At 42.1% G+C, this 20,769-nt stretch overlaps 1 protein-coding gene across 1 annotated transcript in view; it reads right to left on the bottom strand.

Moving 5' to 3' along the window:
• Positions 1–2,918: 2,918 nt before the first annotated feature.
• Chp1 (calcineurin-like EF hand protein 1) overlaps positions 2,919–20,769 on the bottom strand; it is a 39,318-nt gene continuing 21,467 nt past the window's right edge. Inside the window, exons 4-7 of the mRNA NM_019769.3 lie at positions 18,048–18,175; positions 9,187–9,248; positions 5,291–5,413; positions 2,919–4,836 (exon numbers count right to left, since the gene is read on the bottom strand). Of these exons, the coding sequence (NP_062743.1) occupies positions 4,783–4,836; positions 5,291–5,413; positions 9,187–9,248; positions 18,048–18,175 (367 nt within the window). The 3' untranslated portion in view covers positions 2,919–4,782. The remainder of the gene's footprint in view (positions 4,837–5,290; positions 5,414–9,186; positions 9,249–18,047; positions 18,176–20,769) is intronic.

Here is a 20,769-nt window from a genome sequence, read left to right as displayed (position 1 = left end):
GACAGGGTACAAATGCATTCATAGAACAGTCATCTCTGCAAATCCCCATAACAGGCTGCTTCAGCTCCCACGCCACCAAAAATGCAGCACACGAAACACTTCAAACAGCACACTTATTCTTTGAAATCAATTCAATTTTGAGAAAATTAGTTCAAATAATGAGAGTTCCCATGGCCATTCTTCTAAATGACATCCTACAAGACATATTTTGATAGCAGCTAGAAATTTGTTCTTTCACTGTTGGCAGAGAAGAGAACTCTTTCCCTCAAGAAACTGAGCACCACAGCCAGGATCAGTGGCACACACCTTCACTCCAGAGGCAGAGGCAGAGGCAGGTTCTGAGTTCATGGCTAGCTTGTTCTATATCTTGAGTTCCATGCCAACTCAATGAGTACACAATGAGACTTTGATTAAGAAAGAAAGAAAGAGAAAGAGAGAGAGAGAGAAAGCAAAGAAAGAAAGAAAGAAAGAAAGAAAGAGAGAGAGAAAGGAAAGAAAGAGGAAAGGAGAAAGAAAGAAAGAAAGAAAGAAAGAAGAGGAAAGAAAGAAAGAAAGAAAGAAAGAAAGAAAGAAAGAAAGAAAGAAAGAAAGAAAGAGGAAGGGAAAGGGGAAAGGGAAGGAGGGTAAGGGAAAGAAGGGGGAAGGGGAAGAAGGAGAAGGGGAGGGGGAGGGGAGGGAGAAGGAAGGAAGGAAGGAAGGAAGGAAGGAAGGAAGAAAGAAAGAAAGAAAGAAAGAAAGAAAGAAAGAAAGAAAGAAAGAAAGAAAGAAAGAAAGAAAGAAAGAGAAAGAAAGAGAGAAAGGAAAGAAGGAAAGAAAGGAAGGAAGGAAGGAAGGAAGGAAGGAAGAAAGAAAGAAAGAAAGAAAGAAAGAAAGAAAGAAAGAAAGAAAGAAAGAAAGAAAGAAAGAGAGAGAGAGAAGGAAGGAAGGAGAAAGAAGAAGGAAGGAAGGAAGAAAGGAAGGAAGGAAGGAAGGAAGGAAGGAAGGAAGAGAAGGGAAGGAAGGAAGAAGGAAGGAGAAAGAGAGGAAACAAGCTATCTAGGTAGCTGATGGTAGCAGATGCCTTTAATCCCAGCAGTAGGGGGTCTGAGGCAGGGGATGTCTGAGTTTGAGGACAGTCTGATCTATAGAGTAAGTTCCAACACAGCTAGGGCTATGCAGAGAAACTTCTGTCTTGAGAAATAAATAAAACCATACATATGTACGTATGTACATACATATGGAATCCAGCATCCTGACACAAGGGCACACACACACATACACACACACACACACACACACACACACACACAGTGCACACTCTCAGAAGCTTTTGTACCAACAAAATTTCTGATTTCAAGGTCATACAAAAAATCAGACAGGAATCACAGAGCCCAATTCAGGTATGATTCAGTCTGAATAATATAAAATAACATTAAATTTCTTTTTTTAGTATCTCCAGGAAAATGTAGATTTTCATTGGAATTATTGCCTATAAGCACCAACCCAATTTAGACCTTGAATGTTTTTTTGTTTTTCCAAGGCAGGGTTTCTCTGTGTAGCCCTGGCTGTCCTGAACTTACTCTGAAGATCAGGCTGGCCTCAAATTCAGAGATCTTCCTACCTCTGCCTCCTGAATGCTGGGATTAAAGGTATGCCCCATTGCCTGGCTAATCTTGAAATTTTTTAGACTTTATCTATTTATTTTTTTATTTTATTTTTGTTTTTTCAAGACAGGGTTTCTCTGTGTAGCCCTGGCTGTCCTGGAACTCACTCTGTAAACCAGGCTGGCCTTGAACTCAGAAATCCACCTGCCTCTGCCTCCCAAGTGCTGGGGTTAAAAGCGTGCACCACCACTCCTGGATTTAGACTTTATTTTTAATTGCACAGGTTTGTGTGTGTGTAAAGAGTGTTAATCTGAGTGTTCATGTGAGCAGAGGCCAGAACACTGGATTCCTCTTGAACTGGAGCCAGCCATCATGAGCCAATCAGTATGTATGCTGAGAACAGAACTCTGATCCTCTCTGTAAAAGCAGTATGTTAACTGCTAAGCCAATTTCAAACCCCAGTTTTTGAAACAGGGTCTCCTGTAGAATAAACTAGCCTCAAACTTGGAGAATGGCCTTGAATTCCTGAGTCTCCTGTCTCTGTCTTCTAAGTGCTAGAATCACCAACTAACTCCACCACAATGGACTTTAAGCCCTTTTTTAGATGTGTTGTAAGATCTGTAGAGGGAGTGAACTGAGATTTGTTGCTCGATAGTAGAATGTATATAATGTTGGACTGTTTCCATTTTTAAAAATGGCATTTTATGTGTATGAATAGTGAATGTTTTGCCTGGTGCATGTGTGTATGTCTCATGCCATCAGAGGCCTGAAGAGGGCGCCAGATCCCGTGACACTGGAATTAAGGAGCAGTTCTAAAGCAGTTGTTCACCAGCTGAGAAGCCAACCCTGGTCCTCTGTCAGAGCAGCTTCTGCAGGGAGTCCAGGCTGGCTTCAAACTCAGCATGTAGCAAGCTTGAGCCCCTGACCCTTATGTCTCCACCTCCCGTGGAGGTATTTGAGTCCACATTTGTAAGCATAGCACTTGGAAAGCTAACGTGGAAGGATTGTTGCAATTTTGAAGCTGGCCTGATCTATATGGCAAATTCCAAGCCAGTTAGGCAGATAAGACTCTATATCACAAAAAAAAAAGGACAGAAAATATATTAGATCTTCCTTAGAATTCATACGAAGAGGCCAGAGCTGAAACACTGTACCTCTTGGCAAACTGAACCCCTAGATGAATGTATATCACAGGTCCAGGCAGCAGTGACATATACCTGCAACTGATATTATAAGCATGAATCTGAGCAAGGGAGACACTACATTATTTCAAACTTAGGACACTTGAGTTACATAAAATTGTTACAAAACACCGGGTAAAACTCAACCAAGTTCTTTTGTTTTAACAACAATTGATTTATTGATGAATTGAGGAATACAACTTTAATGGGACAATAAGGCACAACTGTGGATAAAAACAGTTTGCTATACACAGCCAAGGGGGCATAAGCTTAGAAAGTTTAAATATTTAAATTGAGAAGCTTCTCAATACTTCTCAAACAGATCAGTATCAGACAATTATTCCCTTTATACAATTCTTTTATCACATCATTTGATCACAAAGTCTAACAGATATTTCGTAAAGAATCCCCAGTTCATGTAGCCCCAGCCATCTATCCCAGCCATTCCCCTGTTGCTCACCTTTACCCATCCTCTTTGCAGTGTTTTTGTTTGTTTGGGTTAATAGCAATTTATTTACTAAAGAATTGTTTACACACCTTGGATAGCCTTCCAAAGCAACGAAGCAAGCAAGCAAGGAAGCGACATCAGAGAAAGCCAGCCAAGAGCAGATTCACAGGGACACAGGACAGAAGCAGCCTGATTCAGTGAGATCTAAATCAAGCTGACATTGGCAGAGAAGTTGAGCTGGGTCACTCAAAGACCTCTAAATGTCACCTCAGTTGGTGCCACCAATCCTTGGCCCCATGCTTCTATGGGATCTGCGTAGTATACACAGGGAGCTAGGAAGGTCACGCCATCAGGAGGCTCATGAGACAATACACTAAAGGCCTGGACCAGGACTATGAACTGACTGCACATCGTCCAGCATTAAAATTTGCCAAGTATAAAATTCATTCAGAGTTTTGTGCGAAACTTTAAGACACTGAGGACAATCTAATTCTTTAGGACTGAGATAAGTCAGGCACTTCTGTAACACTAGTCTTTCTGTTTGGAAATGTGAAGACTCTTCCAGTGTACAGAACACTGAGGCATGACCCATGCTGTAGAGCAAATGTGGCCAGCTCTCCAGGGTGCCTAGCCTTGTTCAGAAAACTACAAGAAGGCCCTCTACCACATTGTCAGAAGAGCCACTTGGGTGGTGACAATGTTCCAAAGAGAAGCAAACTGGCAGGCATTAGAATATTTTCTAATGAATGTCAACACTGTACCCAGAAAAGCCACATAAATATGTTTGAAAATAAAAAGTCAGAGGTAGAGAGACCTGGGAAGCCACCTAGGAAACATGGCTCTACAAGCCTCACCATGACCACCTTTTAAGAACATGTCTGCTCATAAGCCCTTCGACAACAGAGCAATACAGGGGACCAAGGGAGTCACATGCTTCCAAGAGCAGTACTGCTTGCTGAAAAGCTCCTGGATAGGCAACGTCCCAGAGACACATTAGAAGGTAGCTATAACTCACCACACCACTAACTATCCTGCCACATCAGAAACAGGCTTAACAGCAGAGCCCAGAGCCCAGAATCAAGTAAAATGCAGGGAATCTCAACGACAGGAGGGCAGCTGAAAAACTGAATGGAGAGAAGGTTGGATGACTGAGAGGTAGGAAGTAACAGACACAAGGACAAAAGGACACAAGGTCACAGAAACATGGTGGAGGCTCGATGCAGGGATGGAAGGCAGCATGGATATAGTCCCCATCCAGTGGGAGCTTTGCTGGCTGGTTCATTTCCCCAGACAGGATGGATGCATGGCACTCAGCAGCTAACAGGGGAAGATGGTACTGACAACTAAGGACCTGGTGGGTGGATACTGAACAGAAGCAGACAGAGGGTACCATTCTGTAACGCCCTGTTTATACACCAAAGGCAAGTTTGTATGGACAGGAGAGACTTCAGGTTGTCATGCAAGAGCTGTAGTATTCTGGGAAAAGGGGATGACAGGATGGGGTGGGGCTGGAGGACACAAGTTTCAGTTCTTAAATACTAGAAAGCAAGAATAATTTGGTCTCTGCCCTTTAGTGAAGAAATCGGATGCTCATCTTCTGTTCTACATCCACTTTTTCCAAAACCTGGGGTTGAAAAAACAAAAGCGATTTATCATTAAGATTATGACCATTCTGAGAACCTTTCTAAATAATTGGCAACCTTCTCCTCCTATGCAGTAGATTTAACATAAAACCAAAAGATAGAGGGAAGAGTCGCATAAGGGCACAGCATCACTGAGGACCCACCGGGAGCTAATGGTTGTGGGGAAAGACATTTCCTTCAGTAGTGTAGCCACTCATATGTCCCTCATGCTCCTGCAAACACCACCAATGTAAACTCTTATCTTCACCCCCTCCTAAAAGCCATGAACAGAAAGAGTCAGACGAGTTAGAAATATAAGAGAACCAGCAAGTGGGAGGGAACAGAGTGAAGATGATGAAAATATATACATGTATGAGAATGTTGTAAGGAAACCCATTATATATAATCAATGTGCTAATAAAAAAGGATTAAGAGGAAAAAGTCAAAAGGACAGACCTTAACGAATTCTGTAAAAGATATGGCACTATCTCCATCTTGGTCAGCCTCCTGGATGGTCCTGTCCGCAATACTGCCCAGCTGCTCATCCGAGATATTCACTCCAACCATCATTCGCAGTACCTACAAGACCAAGAGCCTTGAAGGGGGCTGGCGACAAAGCCACCTCACTTCCCCTTTCCTTCGACTGCTTCACGTTCACCAGCTAGAGAACTGAGATTCTTAGCTTATTATCTAGGCAATTCTTCAAAAGGAAATGAACAGATCTCTGGCAAAGTCACTCTACCCAATGTCTTCTCCATATCAACAGTCCAGACTCTTTCTGCTTAGACGACAGGCATGATGGGGCTGTGAGGTACAACCTGTCCCTAGGTGTCCTGCTACATCATGGTGGGTTGTTCTGAAACCTAATACAAAGCAGCTCTCTGTGAGAAGGGGCACTAAGCCTTTATTTATAGGTTACAGCTCACACAAATCTCTTTGAAGACTGCTCAGGAAGCTGACGTGAGAGAATTACAAGCTGAGTCTAGTTTGGGTGAACTTAGTGAAGCACTCTTTTTAATGGTGGGGTTATCTAGGATATAGTTCAGTGGCAGAATGCTCACCTAGCAAACAAAGGCCCCAGTACCACACATACACAAACTTGGTACCTTATGTAACTTCACTGTCCTCTAGCCTAAGGCTCACAGGCCTTCTTTCACCTCCATTCCCTTACATCCTCCACAGCAGTGTATTTTGTTTCTTACTAAGTCTGTTTTTGGGGTGGGGGCAAGGAGGACTGTTTTTTAGGGGGCAAGAAGGACTGTTTTTAGACTGCTTTGCTACATTGTTCAGGCTGGCTTTGAATGCTTAGATGCCAACAATCTTCCTCAGCTTTTCAAGTAGCTGCTACTAATTATATACACTCCCTCACACTGCAATTAGTTAGTTCTTAAAACCCAGAAGCTGCCACCGGGGGTTAAGAGCACTGGCTGCTCTTCTGGCGGACTAGGGTTTGATTATCAGCAGTACTCACAACTGTCTGCAATTTTTTTTTAAAGATTTATCTATTATGTATACAGTATTCTGTCTGCACATAGGCCTACAGGGCAGAAGAGGCACCAGATCTCATTATAAATGACTATGAGCTAGCATGTGGTTGTTGGAAAATGAACTCAGGACCTCTGGAAGAACAGCCAGTGCTCTTAACCTCTAAGCCATCTCTCTAGCTTCCAAGTGTCTATAATTCTAATTCCAGGCAATACAATTACCCTCTCTGGCCTCCCTGGGAACCAATCATGGATGTGGTGCACAGGCATACATGCAGGCAACATGCACAAATATATAAACTAAAATACTAACAACAAATTTAAGACGTTACATTACTAAGTATCATTTGGATAAAGCCATTGACACCTCCACCAGATGGGAAATACCAAACAGACAAATTGATCCGCAAATTGCAGCCTCCTAAGATATCAGTTCAATCAGTCCCTGAGGTGTTTTGCCTGGAGAATGTTAAGAACAGAATGCTGCCTAACATGTCTGAGGCCCAGGGCACCATCCCCAAGTTTACACACACATTGAGATATAGAGCTAGTATATATATATATATATATATATATATATATATATATATATATATATATATATATGTGTGTGTGTGTGTGTGTGTGTGTGTGTGTGTGTGTGTGTGCGTGCGCGCGCGCGCATGTGTGTTCATGTTGGGAGGTGGGCAAGAGTAGTATGTAATAAAATACCTTTATCAGACCTTGGTGAGGACAAGAAGTCTGGAAGTGGTTTGACCCAGGTCCTAGGAACCAAAGGAACCTGGCCTGGCAGAGGTTTCCAGGCTCGATTCCCAGGCCAGGGTGTCCTCCACCTGTCTATCTCATCATTTATTAATCCACTTGGAAGTTCACAAACTAACGAAAATTTACTATTATTTGTTACTATTACTTAGCTTCTCTATGCATGCCCCTCCCTTTTTAAAAGTGTGTGGGTTTCTCAAAGAAACCCAGGGCCGTACATGCCATGTGCCCTTCTGCCACTGAGTTTCATCCCAGCCCTCTTTCCCCAGAGTGCGCTGGATCCCCTGATCCAGGTGGTTGTGAGCCATCGTGTAGGTATAGGGAACTGAATCTGACCAAGCCCTCTCCAACAACAGCCACTCACCTGCCTCTCAGCCCTGGGTACAACAGCCAGTGCTCCTAACCACTACACCTGCCTCTCAGCCCTGGCTTTGCTTTTTTTTTTTTATCTAGGTGAAAATAAAGGGTTTGGACAATATTTTCTTATACTACCTTTATAAAATCCGAGATATGCTATCTCATGAAATGGATCTGTGAATACAGCACGCATCTCTGCTTAAGTATAAGTGACACAGAACAGATTACACTATTCACCTAATTCTTTAGAAATTGCAGTGCCTAAAAGGACAAACTCTGTTCTCTTCTCCTACTTTGGAAAACTGCTCTCTCCTTGCTAGGCTAAAACTAGTTGCCTGGATACCTCACCAATCCAGGAGTACATCTGTGACAAAGCCATTCCTGGCCCCACAGTAACGTTCTCATCCCATGTCACAAAATTGCTTACAAATCCTAATAAAAGAAAATAAACCCACTCTCCATTTCAAAATCATCTTTCTGGTAGCCAGATCTGGACCACGGGATGAAAATATGTAACTTGGAATGGCTGCTTCTGTCTTTTCAGTCCTCAAAGGCCATGGGTGTAACTTTCAGTAAAACAGTATAGTTCTCACTGAAAAAAAGCTATTCCTACTTCAAAACCAAAAGGCAAAGTCAACATCAAGTATGGGAGGGAAGGGGCTCACAAGAGCCACCCATAGCTGAGAGGCTGCTGCTGGCATTTGGGCTGCTGGAGGAGAGATAGTCATTTATTGTTGGCGTGTGCTAGTAGGCTGCCCATGTTCCAACAGAGGGTCCAATGTACATGTGTACATAGGCAGCATTGACTGGACGGAGTGCGTTGTTTTTCTCAAAAAGGACATATGCTGGGAAGGGGATGTTTTGAAGAGGATAAGAAAAGTGGAGGGGGAAGGCATATATGATCAAACATATCACATCCATGTATGAAATTCTCAAGAGAATATGTAGTAAATATTATATGTGTTTTTGTTTTGTTTTTAAAGCAGTGGCCAGGGCACACTACCACTGGCCTCCTGGTTTGAATTTTCTCATTGAAATGCACAGAGACTGAGTTGTTCCTTAATCTGATCTGGGCAGGCTTCAACTTGTAAGGTTTTTGAAGATATAAAATGAGTTCTGATTTACTAAAGAGCAGAAAGTACTTTTCCTTTTAGATATATCTTGAAACTTGCCCAATAGAAATTCCTCAGTGTCCTAGCTATCTGGGGTCTTCTAGACCCAATGAAAGGGACAGGTTCCTATGCCCTAAACTTATAAAAAGAATAAGAGATGCTGAGCAATACAAACCAGGCAATCATCAGTCATAGCTGGGATACAGCGAAGCATCCCCTGCAGCCTGCAGCTACCAACTATTGGGTGGATGCAGCCACAGCGATCCCTTGACTGACACCTAGTCCAAGAAGAGACTAAACAGCAGAATTTCCTTCAGAGTCTTTAGAATTAAATTGCTGCTAACAAGTTGATCCGTCAACAACTAAGCTGTATAAGCCAGCCACACTGTTTATTTCCCTATGTCACTCAGCACCTCAGAGACCGCCAGCTTTTAAGTGGTTGAGACCGCCTATCCGTGAAGACTCAAGTGGCCCACAGCAAGTATTTCCTGGTCTTCTCCTCTGCCTTTTATCTGCAAAAGGACTCTTTACAAGGCAGGGATTAAAGGAATGTTTACCGAAAAGAAAGAACAACTGCTGCCCATAAAAATAAAGTCAGGACCCAAAATACACACTGTTCTGAAACTTTCCCACATACCTGTAACAGCTCATCACGGGAGATCTTGTCATCTTTATCCAAATCATAGAGTCTGAAAGCAACTGGTATGAAAACACAAGAAGACAGTGGGAAATTTGTAGTGCTTTGTCCTGTCTCAAAGAGCTGAACACACAAGGATAAGACAGAAACTGATAGTCAATAAACAGATTTCCCAAGACAACTGCCATTCCTAGTAGGACTTTTTCAGGTTTTTGTTGTTTGTTTTTTTGAGACAGGGTTTCTCTGTATAGCCACGGCTGTCCTGGAACTCAGAGATCTGCCTGCCTCTGTGTCCCAAGTGCTGGGATTGTAAGTGTGCCCCACCATAGCTAGAAAGCCTCAATTTCTTAAAATTTTCAGTGTCTGTAAAAGTCCTACCAGGGCCAGGTGTTGGTGGCAAATGCCTTTAACTAGGCAGATCTCTGTGAGTTCAAGACTAGCCTGGTCTATTAATCAAGTTCCAGAACAGCCAGAAACTCTATCTTGAAAAACCAAAGAGAGAGAGAGAGAGAGAGAGAGAGAGAGAGAGAGAGAGAGAGACAGAGAGACAGAGAGACAGAGAGACAGGGAGACAGAGACAGAGAGACAGAGAGACAGAGACAGAGACAGAGAGAGAGAGAGAGAGAGATGCTGTAAGCATGGTAAATTTGATGAAATGTGGTCTGTCTTCCAATACATCAGTAAAATTAATAAAAGAAAGCCAAGAATGTCTTTTCTATAGTAGAATGAGGGAATAAAGAAAGAACTCTCCCTAACCCCAGCTCCCTTAAGTAGTTCTGCAATTTAAGTCACTCACAACTCAGGGAAACCATCAAGAGCCACACAAGGACCACAGCAGGGGCTCAGTGGAGCTCAGGAGTATGGGCTTGTGAGATACTCTATCAAATTTCAAAGCCTATTGTTCCTTCTACTAAAGAACTGGAATTTCTTTTTTATTTGTTTTTGCATTTTAAGAGAGGATTCTCATGTAGCTCAGGCTGGCCTTAAGCTCAGTATTTGGCTATAGCTGGCCTTGAACTCTTGATCTGTTGTACTTCTACTTCCTAAGTGCTGGGATTACAGACATCACAGTGCCCAGCAAGATCTGAAATTTCAAATAAAATCAACAAGATTCTGATGTTTATAAACACCACCCAAGCCCACTACTGGACCTGGGATTCCGGTTGTGCACAATATGCCTGATGTCATTTGGGTGGAGCTCCTAACCTCCTCCGCTCAGCAAGTGTCCTTAGCCGGAGTCATCTCTCCATCCCTCCCAACTTAAGTTTCTCTCTTTAACAATACTTAAGCCTTTTAGAAAGCAGGCTATACAAGAACCTTGCTTCACGTCAGTGTATGAGAGAGAATTCCGGCTGGAGAGAAGGCTCAGCGGTTAAGAGCACCATCTGTAATAGGATCTGATGCTCTCTTCTGGTGTGTCTGAAGAGAGCAATGGTGTACTCAGATACAAAACACAAGTAAGTAAACCTTTTAAAGAGAGAGAGAGAAGGAGGGAGGGTGAATTTAGGAGTGTAAAACCTATTCAGTTTTTTACCATGATTAAGACCTACTGTGTAACCCAGGCAGTGGTGGTGCACACCTTTAATCCCAGCACCTGGGAGGCAGAGGCAGGCAGATTTCTGAGTTCAAGGCCAGCCTGGTCTACAAATTGAGTTCCAGGACAGCCAGGACTACACAGAGAAACCCTGTCTCAAAAAAAAACAGAAGGAAAAAAAAAAGATTAACTTATTAAAGAAGCGACTGTTACATAACTGAATTCAGGTTAGTTTTAAATTACTTCAGGTAGGCCACTGTGGTTTCTGGTTATGTATTATGTCTTTAGAGTTAGGGTCTTATTCTAGAGCCTACCCTGGTCTGGAACTATGTAGCCCAGGCTGACCTCAAATTTACAGCAATCTTCCTGGTTCAGACTATTGACCTGACTCTATCATACCTGACTTCAATTTTTAGTTTTCAAAAGGCAACTGCCAAGCTAGATATAGTGATGTACATCTATAACCCCAGAACTTGGGAGGTATCAGAGGATCAGCAATATATGGCTGATTTTGGTTACATAGGGTACCCCAGGCCATCCTAGGCTCTATGAGACCCTGTCTCAAAAGCAAAAGTCAATAAAAGGGAACAGAACCCAGGTCCCCTGGAAGACCAGCAACTGCTCACCTACCCAACAGGGTCTTGCTGTTGCCTAGGCAACTACTGCCTTGAACTCTGAACTAACAGATCTCTTGCCTCTGCCTCCCAAATTCTGGGGTTAAAAAGTCATGTTCCAGGCTGGTGAGATGGCTCAGTGGGTAAGAGCACCCGACTGCTCTTCCAAAGGTCCAGAGTTCAAATCCCAGCAACCACATGGTGGCTCACAACCATCTGTAACAAGATCTGACTCCCTCTTCTGGAGTGTCTGAAGACAGCTACAGTGTACTTACATATAATAAATAAATAAATCTTTAAAAAAAAAACAAAAACAAACCTGGTTTAAAAAAAAAAAAGTCACGTTCCATTATGCCTAGCTCTTAATTTCTTGAACAGGCAAACATAATGATGATTTTCCTACACTCTCATACTGGACTCCCCCTCCTGTTTTTTGTTTTATTTTGTTTTGTTTTGTTTTTTTGTTTTTACAGATAGGGTCTTACATAACCCAGGCTGGCCTTGAACTCACTGTTCTTCCATTGGGAGGCTCACAACCACTGGTTAACTCCATTTCCAGGGGCTCTGATACCTTCTGGTACACACACACATAGTACATTTGAGCACACACACAGAGAAATAAAAAATGATTATTTTTTTAAAGAGGGGTTGTGTTCCAGGGCAGCCAAGGCTACACAGAGAAACCCTGTCTTGAAAAACTAAAACGCACAAGCAAAAGGACTGGGGCGATGACTGCACAGAGCAAGCTTTGAGTTGAGGGAGGGATCCTGCCTCAAGGCAAGAAGGCAGAGAAAGATGGAGTCATGAATAACCCCTTCTTATTAGGATGTGGACCTACACACTCACATGCAAGCTCTACAACACCGCCACGAAGGAGGAGGACTAGCAGCACAGGGAGGAGGAGCAGCAGCAACAAATGCTTAGCAATCATAGTTGATTCTTTTCAAAGACTAAGAGGTGAGAGTTCCCACGTGGCCCAAACCTTCCCCCATCCCGTTGCTAACACTACCACTACATTCCTAAGTGTGGAGCACTGGGTAAAACGAGCAGAGGACTTCTGGTGCATTGTTATTAACCAAAGTCCACAGTGTACGTTAAACGTCATCGTCTTGCAGGTTTCCCTGAGTCTTGACAAATGCATACCTGGTGTTTACTACTGCAATGCCATATAGAGTGGTTTCACTTGCTTCCACATCCCATCTTCATGTCCTTCAAAACAGCCCCAATCTACAGCTTCTGAAAAGAACCCCATGGACCTAATTCCTTTGGTACTGGGTCCTCTCCTAACCCAAACAACCTCCATCAGTTAGTTTCTGCTCTCATTTCCATCTTTTTCTCTCCCTGCCCTAAAACAATGTATTAAGCCGGGGCAATAAAACACATTATAACCAAAGAGAACAGCCACAAGCCCACTATGTTAACAAGAACTCATTTTAGGAACTACAGTTCATTTTGAATCCAGAGATAAACTAGAACTTTGAAGGTGCTGAAGCCTATCAGTCATTATTACAATAAACGTTTGTTTGTAGCTCAGGCTGTCCTGGAACACACTATGTAGACTAGGCTGGCTTCACAGAAACTCCTGCCTCACCCTGTGGGCTAGGATTAAAGGCCTACGGCATCGTGCCCAGTCAACACAATAAATAATTTCATTCATTCATTTATTTAAAAATTTAAGAGGTGGGGGAGGAGTGTGTGTGTGTGTGTGTGTGTGTGTGTGTGTGTGTGTGTGTTCAATCAGGTACTGGAGTAGGCACATATGTCAGAGAACACATGCCACATGCCTGTGAGACTCAGTTCTCTCCTACCATGTGTGCTCTGGGATTTGAACTTAGGTTATCAGGATTGGTGGCATGTGCTTCTACCCACTGAGTCCCAAGTTTTTTTATTTTTGTTTTTGTTGTTGTTGTTGTTTTGGTTTTTTGTTTTGCTTGGGAGAGTCTGTCACATAGCTCTGACAGACCAGGAACTCATTATGTAGACAAGGCTGGCCTCTAATTCAGATATTTTCCTGCTGGGACCACAACCAAGATCATCCAGGTCCTGTACATCACTGGCCCTTTTAATTACTTTTTTCCAGACAAAGTCTGGATATGTTGCCTATCTGGCTTTGAATATGTGATCCTCCAGCCTCAGGCTTCTAATCAGGTAGAATAATAGACATACCTGTGTTCAACTAATATTTTTTCTATGTGTATAATAAAAATTATAAAAGCTGTGATCTTTACCATTTAAGATTATATTTTACCAATGTTAAAAATACTCATATTGGGGGCTGGTGAGATGGCTCAGCAGTTAAGAGCACTGACTGCTCTTCCAAAGATCCTGAGTTCAAATCCCAGCAACCACATGGTGGCTCACAACCATCCGTAACAAAATCTGATGCTCTCTTCTGGAGTGTCTGAAGACAGCTACAGTGTACTTACATATAATAAATAAATAAATGTTAAAAAAAAATACTCATATTGGGGTTGGCGAGATGGCTCAGCAGTTAGGAGCACTGACTGCTCTTCTGAAGGTCCTCAGTTCAAATCCCAGCAACCACATGGTGGCTCACAACCACTGGTAATGAGATCTCATGCCCTCTTCTGGTGCATCTGAAGTCAGCTACAGTGTACTTATGTATAATAATAAATAAACCTTTGGGCCAGAACAAGCAGGGGCCGATCAGAACGAGAGGGGTTGACCAGAGCGAGGAGAGGTCCTAAAAATGCAATTCCCAACAACCACATGAAGGCTCACAACTATCTGTACAGCTACAGTGTACTCACATACATCAAACAAACAAACAATCAAACAAACAGTTCATATTATTGTGAACCAATGGCAAGGATATTTTCTCTTTTTAATGATTTATTTATTTTTATTTTATGTGCATTGATGTTTTGCCTGCATGTCAGTCTATCTGTGTGAAGCTGTCAGATACCCTGGAACTGGATTTACAGACAGTTGTAAGCTGCCATGTGAGTTCTGGGAATTGAACCTAGGGCCTCTGGAAGAACAATCAATGCTCTTAAGGGCTAAGCCATCTCTCCAGTCCCAGCAAGGATATTTTCAACTTGCAATCTGAAACTCTATATCCAATAATCTCTATTTTACCCTAACTAAGGAAAAATCTGAAAGAACTTTCACAAAGCCAGGAAGAAGAAAAGGAAGGAGGAGGAGAAATAAGAAGAGGAAGAGGAAGAGGAAGAGGAGGAAGAAGAAGAAAAGGAGGAAGAGGAAGAAGATGAGGAGGAGACCCCACAATGATGGCTAGATAGGGAACTTAATGCAATTGCAGATATGAAGAAATTTCAGATAAACAATTTTTTTTAACTTTTTTCCTTGCAACGTGTATCCTGCTACACTGCCAAAGCTTTGAAGGTATCCCTGGCCAGCAGCTTCTCAAGTAGCCGGGAATGCAGGCACACACCTGAGCCCAAGCACAAGACTGCTTTGTTCTGTCTTTGTTTTTTGAGACAGAGTTTCTATCCCAAGACGGCCTTGAACTCACCTCCATAGCCGAGGATGACTTTGTAATTATTGATTGATTGGTTGGTTGATTTTGGTTTTGAGACAGGGTTTCTATCTGTAGCTCTGGCTGTCCTGAAACCTGCCACTGCCTTCTAGCTCTGGGATTAAAGGTGTGCATCACCAGCCTAAGGATGTCTTTGAACTTGTGATGCTTTTGCCTCCACTTTCTAAACGCTGAGATCATGGGCAAATGCTACCACACCCAGTTTCAGAAGGAAACTTTATTTAAATATTTTTTTAAAGTTTATTTATTTAAAATGTCTCGGTTTTTTGCCTGCATATTTTGTCTGTGCATCATGTGCATATTTTGTGCCCGAAGAGGCTAGAAGAGGCCATCAGACTTCTTTGGGACTCGAGTTATAGATGGTTGTGAGCTGCCATGTTTGTGCTGGATTAGAACATGGGTCCTCTGGAAGAACAGCTAGTCCTATTAACCTGTAAGTCATGTCTGCAGCTTCTAGGAAGTGTTTGTTTTTAAAAGAAATGCTCAGGAGGGTATGGTGGTGCATCCTTTAATCCTAATGTTTAAGAGGCAGAGATAGGCAGATCTCAGTTGAATTCGGAGGCCAGCCTTGTCCAAATATCAATTACACACCAGCCAAGGCTACATAGTGAGACCTTGCCTTTAAGGGGAAAAAAAAAAGAGCAATCCATGTTCATATATGCACAAAGCTGCTTCAGGAAAAGCTATAATTCCCTGTGCAAGAACAGAGGTTCTTGTAGAATATTCCTTTTAACCCTTGGATCCATAGATAAAGGAGTACATGACTGTGAAAAGAAAGAAAAAAATTTTTTTCTTAAAACGTCTATTATCCAGGTACCTGTGATTCTGGAAGCAATGCAAATGGGTTTGATCTGTCTCACTGGCATCCATTGCCAGGTTTTCCATCATCATTGTGCACCTCAGCAATCCAAGGTCAGGATGGTTCTTTGACCAAATACCACATCCTGTTATTTGATGTATAATAAAGACATGATCCAGCCTCCATCAGCAGACACACTGAAGAAAACAGCTCAAGCTGGGCAAGGTGGCCCACCCTTTAATCCTAGTACTCTGGATGTAGAGGTGAGCAGATTCCTGTGAACTCGAGGCCAACCTGGTCTGTATAGTGAGTTTTAGGACAGCCAGAGCTACATAGTGAGACCCTGTCTTGAAACAAACAAACAAAAAAAAAACAAACAAAAAGAAAAAGGAAAGAGAACTACTGGCTCAACATTAAAACTACCAAGTGTTTACTGTGTTTACTGTGAAGTTGAATCACATGTAATTGTTCATTAACTCTTGGTCTCGAGACCCACAAGACAATGTTTATACTATGGTATGAAGATCAGGTAGACATTACTAGCATATGCTAAACCAATAATCATGGCTGGATGTGGTGGCTCTCAGGAGGTTGAGAGTCTCCCAAGTCTGAGACTTGTCTGGATACAATGTGAGACTCTGTCTATACAAACAGCAGAGATAACTTAAGCTGGTTGTAGTGGCACATGTCTTTGATCCCAAAAGAGGAGGATCTCTCTGTGAGTTAAGGCAAGCCTGGTATGCAAAGTTTACAAAGGCCAGGGCTATACACAGAAACCCTATCTCAAAAACAAAACAAAACAAAAAAGAAAAGAAATAAAAATAACTTAATAAATAAAAACACAAGACCCGCAGACAGAAGGCTTTGCATGAAGCAAACAGTACTTGGTACTGAAGGAAGAAAATGTGGCTCATTAGTCCAGTTTATAATAAATATGAGGGTAGTTCACAGGATTCTGTTGTCTGTATTCAGCTTTGTTTCTACTGAAATTTTTTGCTCTTCTTTAAGAACCATGAATTAGAGGTGAAGCTCAAGAGTCTTTTAGTACTTTTGTTCAAAAATCTTCCCTGTACTTTAGTGATTCTCAAACTGCACCATAAATGCCAACAAAAATGAACCCACACTTCTCCTAAGAAGATGAATAGACACAGTCCGACAGCCAGAAATGGGAGGAAATACTTGTCAAATGTATGCAAATGCAGCATCATGTACTCCAACTCACTTGAATTTGCTCTAATATTTTTTTTCTTTTCTTTTTTTTTTTTAAGATTTATTTATTTATTATAAGTACACTGTAGCTGTCTTCAGACACTCCAAAAGAGGGCGTCAGATCTCATTACGGGTGGTTATGAGCCACCATGTGGTTGCTGGGAATTGAACTCAGGACCTTCGGAAGAACAGTCAGCACTCTTACCCACTGAGCTCAAACCTTCTAGTATCTGTATCATTGGGAGCACCATTTAATTTGTACCTTCACAAACTTCTGGGCACCACCATGCACTCTTTCAGGGCAGAGTTGGGCTCAATTAGTTTCACACAATTTCAGTATCAACTTGTGTTGAAAGAAAAGTAGAAATTCAACTTCAGCTTCCTGGAAAAGTTTTGTAAGGGATTGGGCAATAGTCCAACCAGGGCAGAAGGCAATGTAGTAACTATCGAAAGAAAGGAAGGCAAGAGGCACAGGAAACTGCCATTTTGTTACTGGTACTTTAGTAAAATCCACAATCTATGAAATTCTAAAATAGATGGATGACCAACATTAACTCTCACAGTCAGGGCCTGGGGTCTTGTTCCCTGTCACTCTAGTATCTTCTACAGGGTCTGGCACACAGGAGATAAATGAAGTACAATGGCAGGTAACACTCAGTATATGCAAGGTAATATTGGAAGCACTTACAACATTAAGAATCTCTTAGTGGGGACTACAGATGTTGCTCAGTAGAAAGAGTGCTTATGTACTGAAGAGATGGCTTAGCAGTTAAGTACACTGACTGCTCTTCCAGAGGCTCTGAGTTCAATTCCCAGCAACCACATGGTGGCTTACAACCATCTGTAATGGGGTGTAATGCCCTCTTCTGGTGTGTCTGAAGAGAGCAATGGTGTACTCACATACATAAAATAAATAAATCTTTGAAAGAAAGAAAGAAAAAGAAAAAGAAAAAGAAAAAGAAAAAAAGAAAATGAGCCGGGTCCCAGCATTTGAGAAGCAGAGGCAGGCGGATCTCTGAGTTTGAGGCTGGCCTGGTCTACAGGATGAGTTCCAGTCAATTCTACACAAAGAATCCCTGTCTGGAAAAACAAACAAACAAACAAATAAACAAAAGAAACGGAAAGAAGAAGGAGTAAAGGATCACACAGATGTTGGGGAGAGAGAAGGACGACGATGCTCCTTACAGTGCAGCTTGTTGCTCCGGCTGTTGAGGGGTTCCGGGCCATTCACATCTTTGCTCTTTTCGTTATCCTCAATGGGTCGGAAATGAGCCAATGTTCTCATGAATCCTCGGAAGTTTACCTGATCCTCTCTGATTAGGAAATATAACAGAACGCCATGTCAATCACGGTGGAAATCTTCTGTTTGTATGTTTTGTCTTTTTGCAGTGTTTCAGAATCAAACTCAAGGTCTTCCACAAGCTAGGTTACCATCCACCACTAAACTATATAGATTCATGGTGACTGTTTCTTTTTTTTTTTTTTTTTTTTTTTTTAAGATTTATTTATTTATTATATGTAAGTACACTGTAGCTGTCTTCAGACACTCCAGAAGAGGGCGCCAGATCTCGTTACGGATGGTTGTGAGCCACCATGTGGTTGCTGGGATTTGAACTCCAGACCTTCGGAAGAGCAGTCGGGTGCTCTTACCCACTGAGCCATCTCACCAGCCCATGGTGACTGTTTCTTATGGACTAAGAAATAGCCAACACTTTGATCTTGAGTAGCCTAAAAGTCCATTTAACAAGCTTCCTTTCCATATGCATGCATAATACTTTTGGACTTATACAATATCTCCATCTAAAAAGCCTCACCCCAATAATGTGAAACAGTATATTGTTCTCATTTATTAAATGATTAACTAGGCTGAAAGAAGAAGAAAAGGACTTAACTATGGTCAGAGTTATTAACTGAATTTACTTATATATCTATAAAGTGGATTTTAATTAAGTAGGGCCAGCACCACACATGAAAGTCAGTACTTAAACTCTCTCTGCTTTGAACTCTGGAACAGCCAGCATATCACTCTTCCAAACCACAATAGAATGTGCCTAGAGACATTTACATTTTGAAGCACATTCTAGAAACTCTTGCTTGTTTATCTGTTGTTCTGAGATGGTCTGGCTCTGTAGCCAGCCTGGCTCTGCATTCCCAGCAGTCCAGCTTCGGCTTGCCCAGGGCTAGGGTAAGGGTTATCAGCCACCAGCCCAGTGTCTCTCTGCTACACTTTCCTCTCTCCTCCTAGTGCTGGGGATTAAACACAGGGCTTCAGCTTCATTGGCAGGCACTTTACCACTGAGCTATATAGATCCAGCCCTGTGGTTCTCTTTTCTTCTTAAAGTTTTATTTTATTTTATGGTTATGAGTGTTTGTCTCCATTTATGTCTGTGTACCACTTGCATGCCTGTTAATTGTGGAGGTCAGAAAAGGGTATCTGATTCCCTGGAACTAGAGTTAGTTATAAGCTTCCATGTGGGTTCTGAGAACCAAACCTGAGTCCTCTAAAAGAGAGGACAGTGTTTTTTAACTGACTAGCCATCTCTCCAGCCCCCACCCCATACATTCCTTTCTGCTTTGCTGAAACAGGATCTCACCTATGTAGTCCTGGTTGGCCTGAAATTTTGAAGTGCCTGGCTTTTTTTTTTTTTTTTAATCTTAAGCATTTCCACAATAACAATAAATACTGAAAGACATAGCAATGGATATCTGTTATCCCAGCACTCAGGAGGCAGAAAAAGGAAAGACTGCTTTGAATTTAAGTCAATAAAAGTACTAGGTCGGCCAGGCAGTGGTGGTGCATGCCTTTAATCCCAGCATTCAGGATGAAAAGACAGGCCAAACTCTTGAGTTTGAGGCCAGCCTAGTCTACAGTGAGTTCCAGGATAGCCAGGACTATGTAGCGAAATCCTGTCTCAAAACCACACAGACAGGCAGACAGATAGAGTACTAGGCAAGGAAAGGATACAAGCAATACTCTTCCTTATAACAAGAACAAAAAGGGGCTAGGTATGTTGTTCAGTTGGTAGTGTTTGCCTGGCATGTATGAGACCTGTGCTTACTCTCCGATACCACATACACTGAGTGTGTAGTGTTCATGTCTATAATCCCAGCACTCATGAGATGGAAACAGGATCAAGGTCATTCTTGACTACATAAGACTTGGTGTGGGGGGGGGAGGTGAGATGGAGGGAGGGTTTGGGCATGATGGTAACTCTAGGGAGACAGTTAGGCAGATCTCTTCAGGTTGAAGGCCAGTCAGAGCTACATAGTGAGACTCTATCTCAAAAACAAACAAATAAACAGTAATTTTGGGGCTGAATAGGTAGCTCAGAATATGAACACTTGTCTAGCACACACGAAGCCTTGAGTTTGAACTTCAGCTCTATATAAACTGTTCATAGTGTTATACACCTGTAGTTGCTTCTACTCAGTAAATAAAGAGAGGAGGATCAGAAATGCAGGGTAGCTGATGCTGCCAAGCCTGATAACTGAGTTTAATCCTCAGAACCCACATCGTGGGAAAAACAAACTGTGTCCTGAAAGTTGTTCTGACTTTCATGTAATGGCATACCCAACACACACACACACACACACACACACACACACACACACACACACACACACACACACACACACACACAGAGAGAGAGAGAGAGAGAGAAACAAAAATAAAATAGTAACTAAAAAGAAATAATCTAAAATAGAAGAAATGAATTTTTAATAGTTAAAAGGTAATAATATATGGCTTGTTTACTTATGACAATCATATCAGTATTAGGTGGCCTACTTCCCAGAGTTACCTAAGAAAATCCTGCCAGGCACAATGGCACATGCCTTTAATCTTAGCACTTAGAGACAGAGGCAGGGAGATCTTTATAAATTCAAGGCTAGCCTGGTCTACCTAGTC

Source organism: Mus musculus, chromosome 2 (genome assembly GCF_000001635.26).
Source record: "Mus musculus strain C57BL/6J chromosome 2, GRCm38.p6 C57BL/6J".
Taxonomy (NCBI): domain Eukaryota; kingdom Metazoa; phylum Chordata; class Mammalia; order Rodentia; family Muridae; genus Mus; species Mus musculus.
This window is presented reverse-complemented; position numbering and strand designations above follow the sequence as displayed.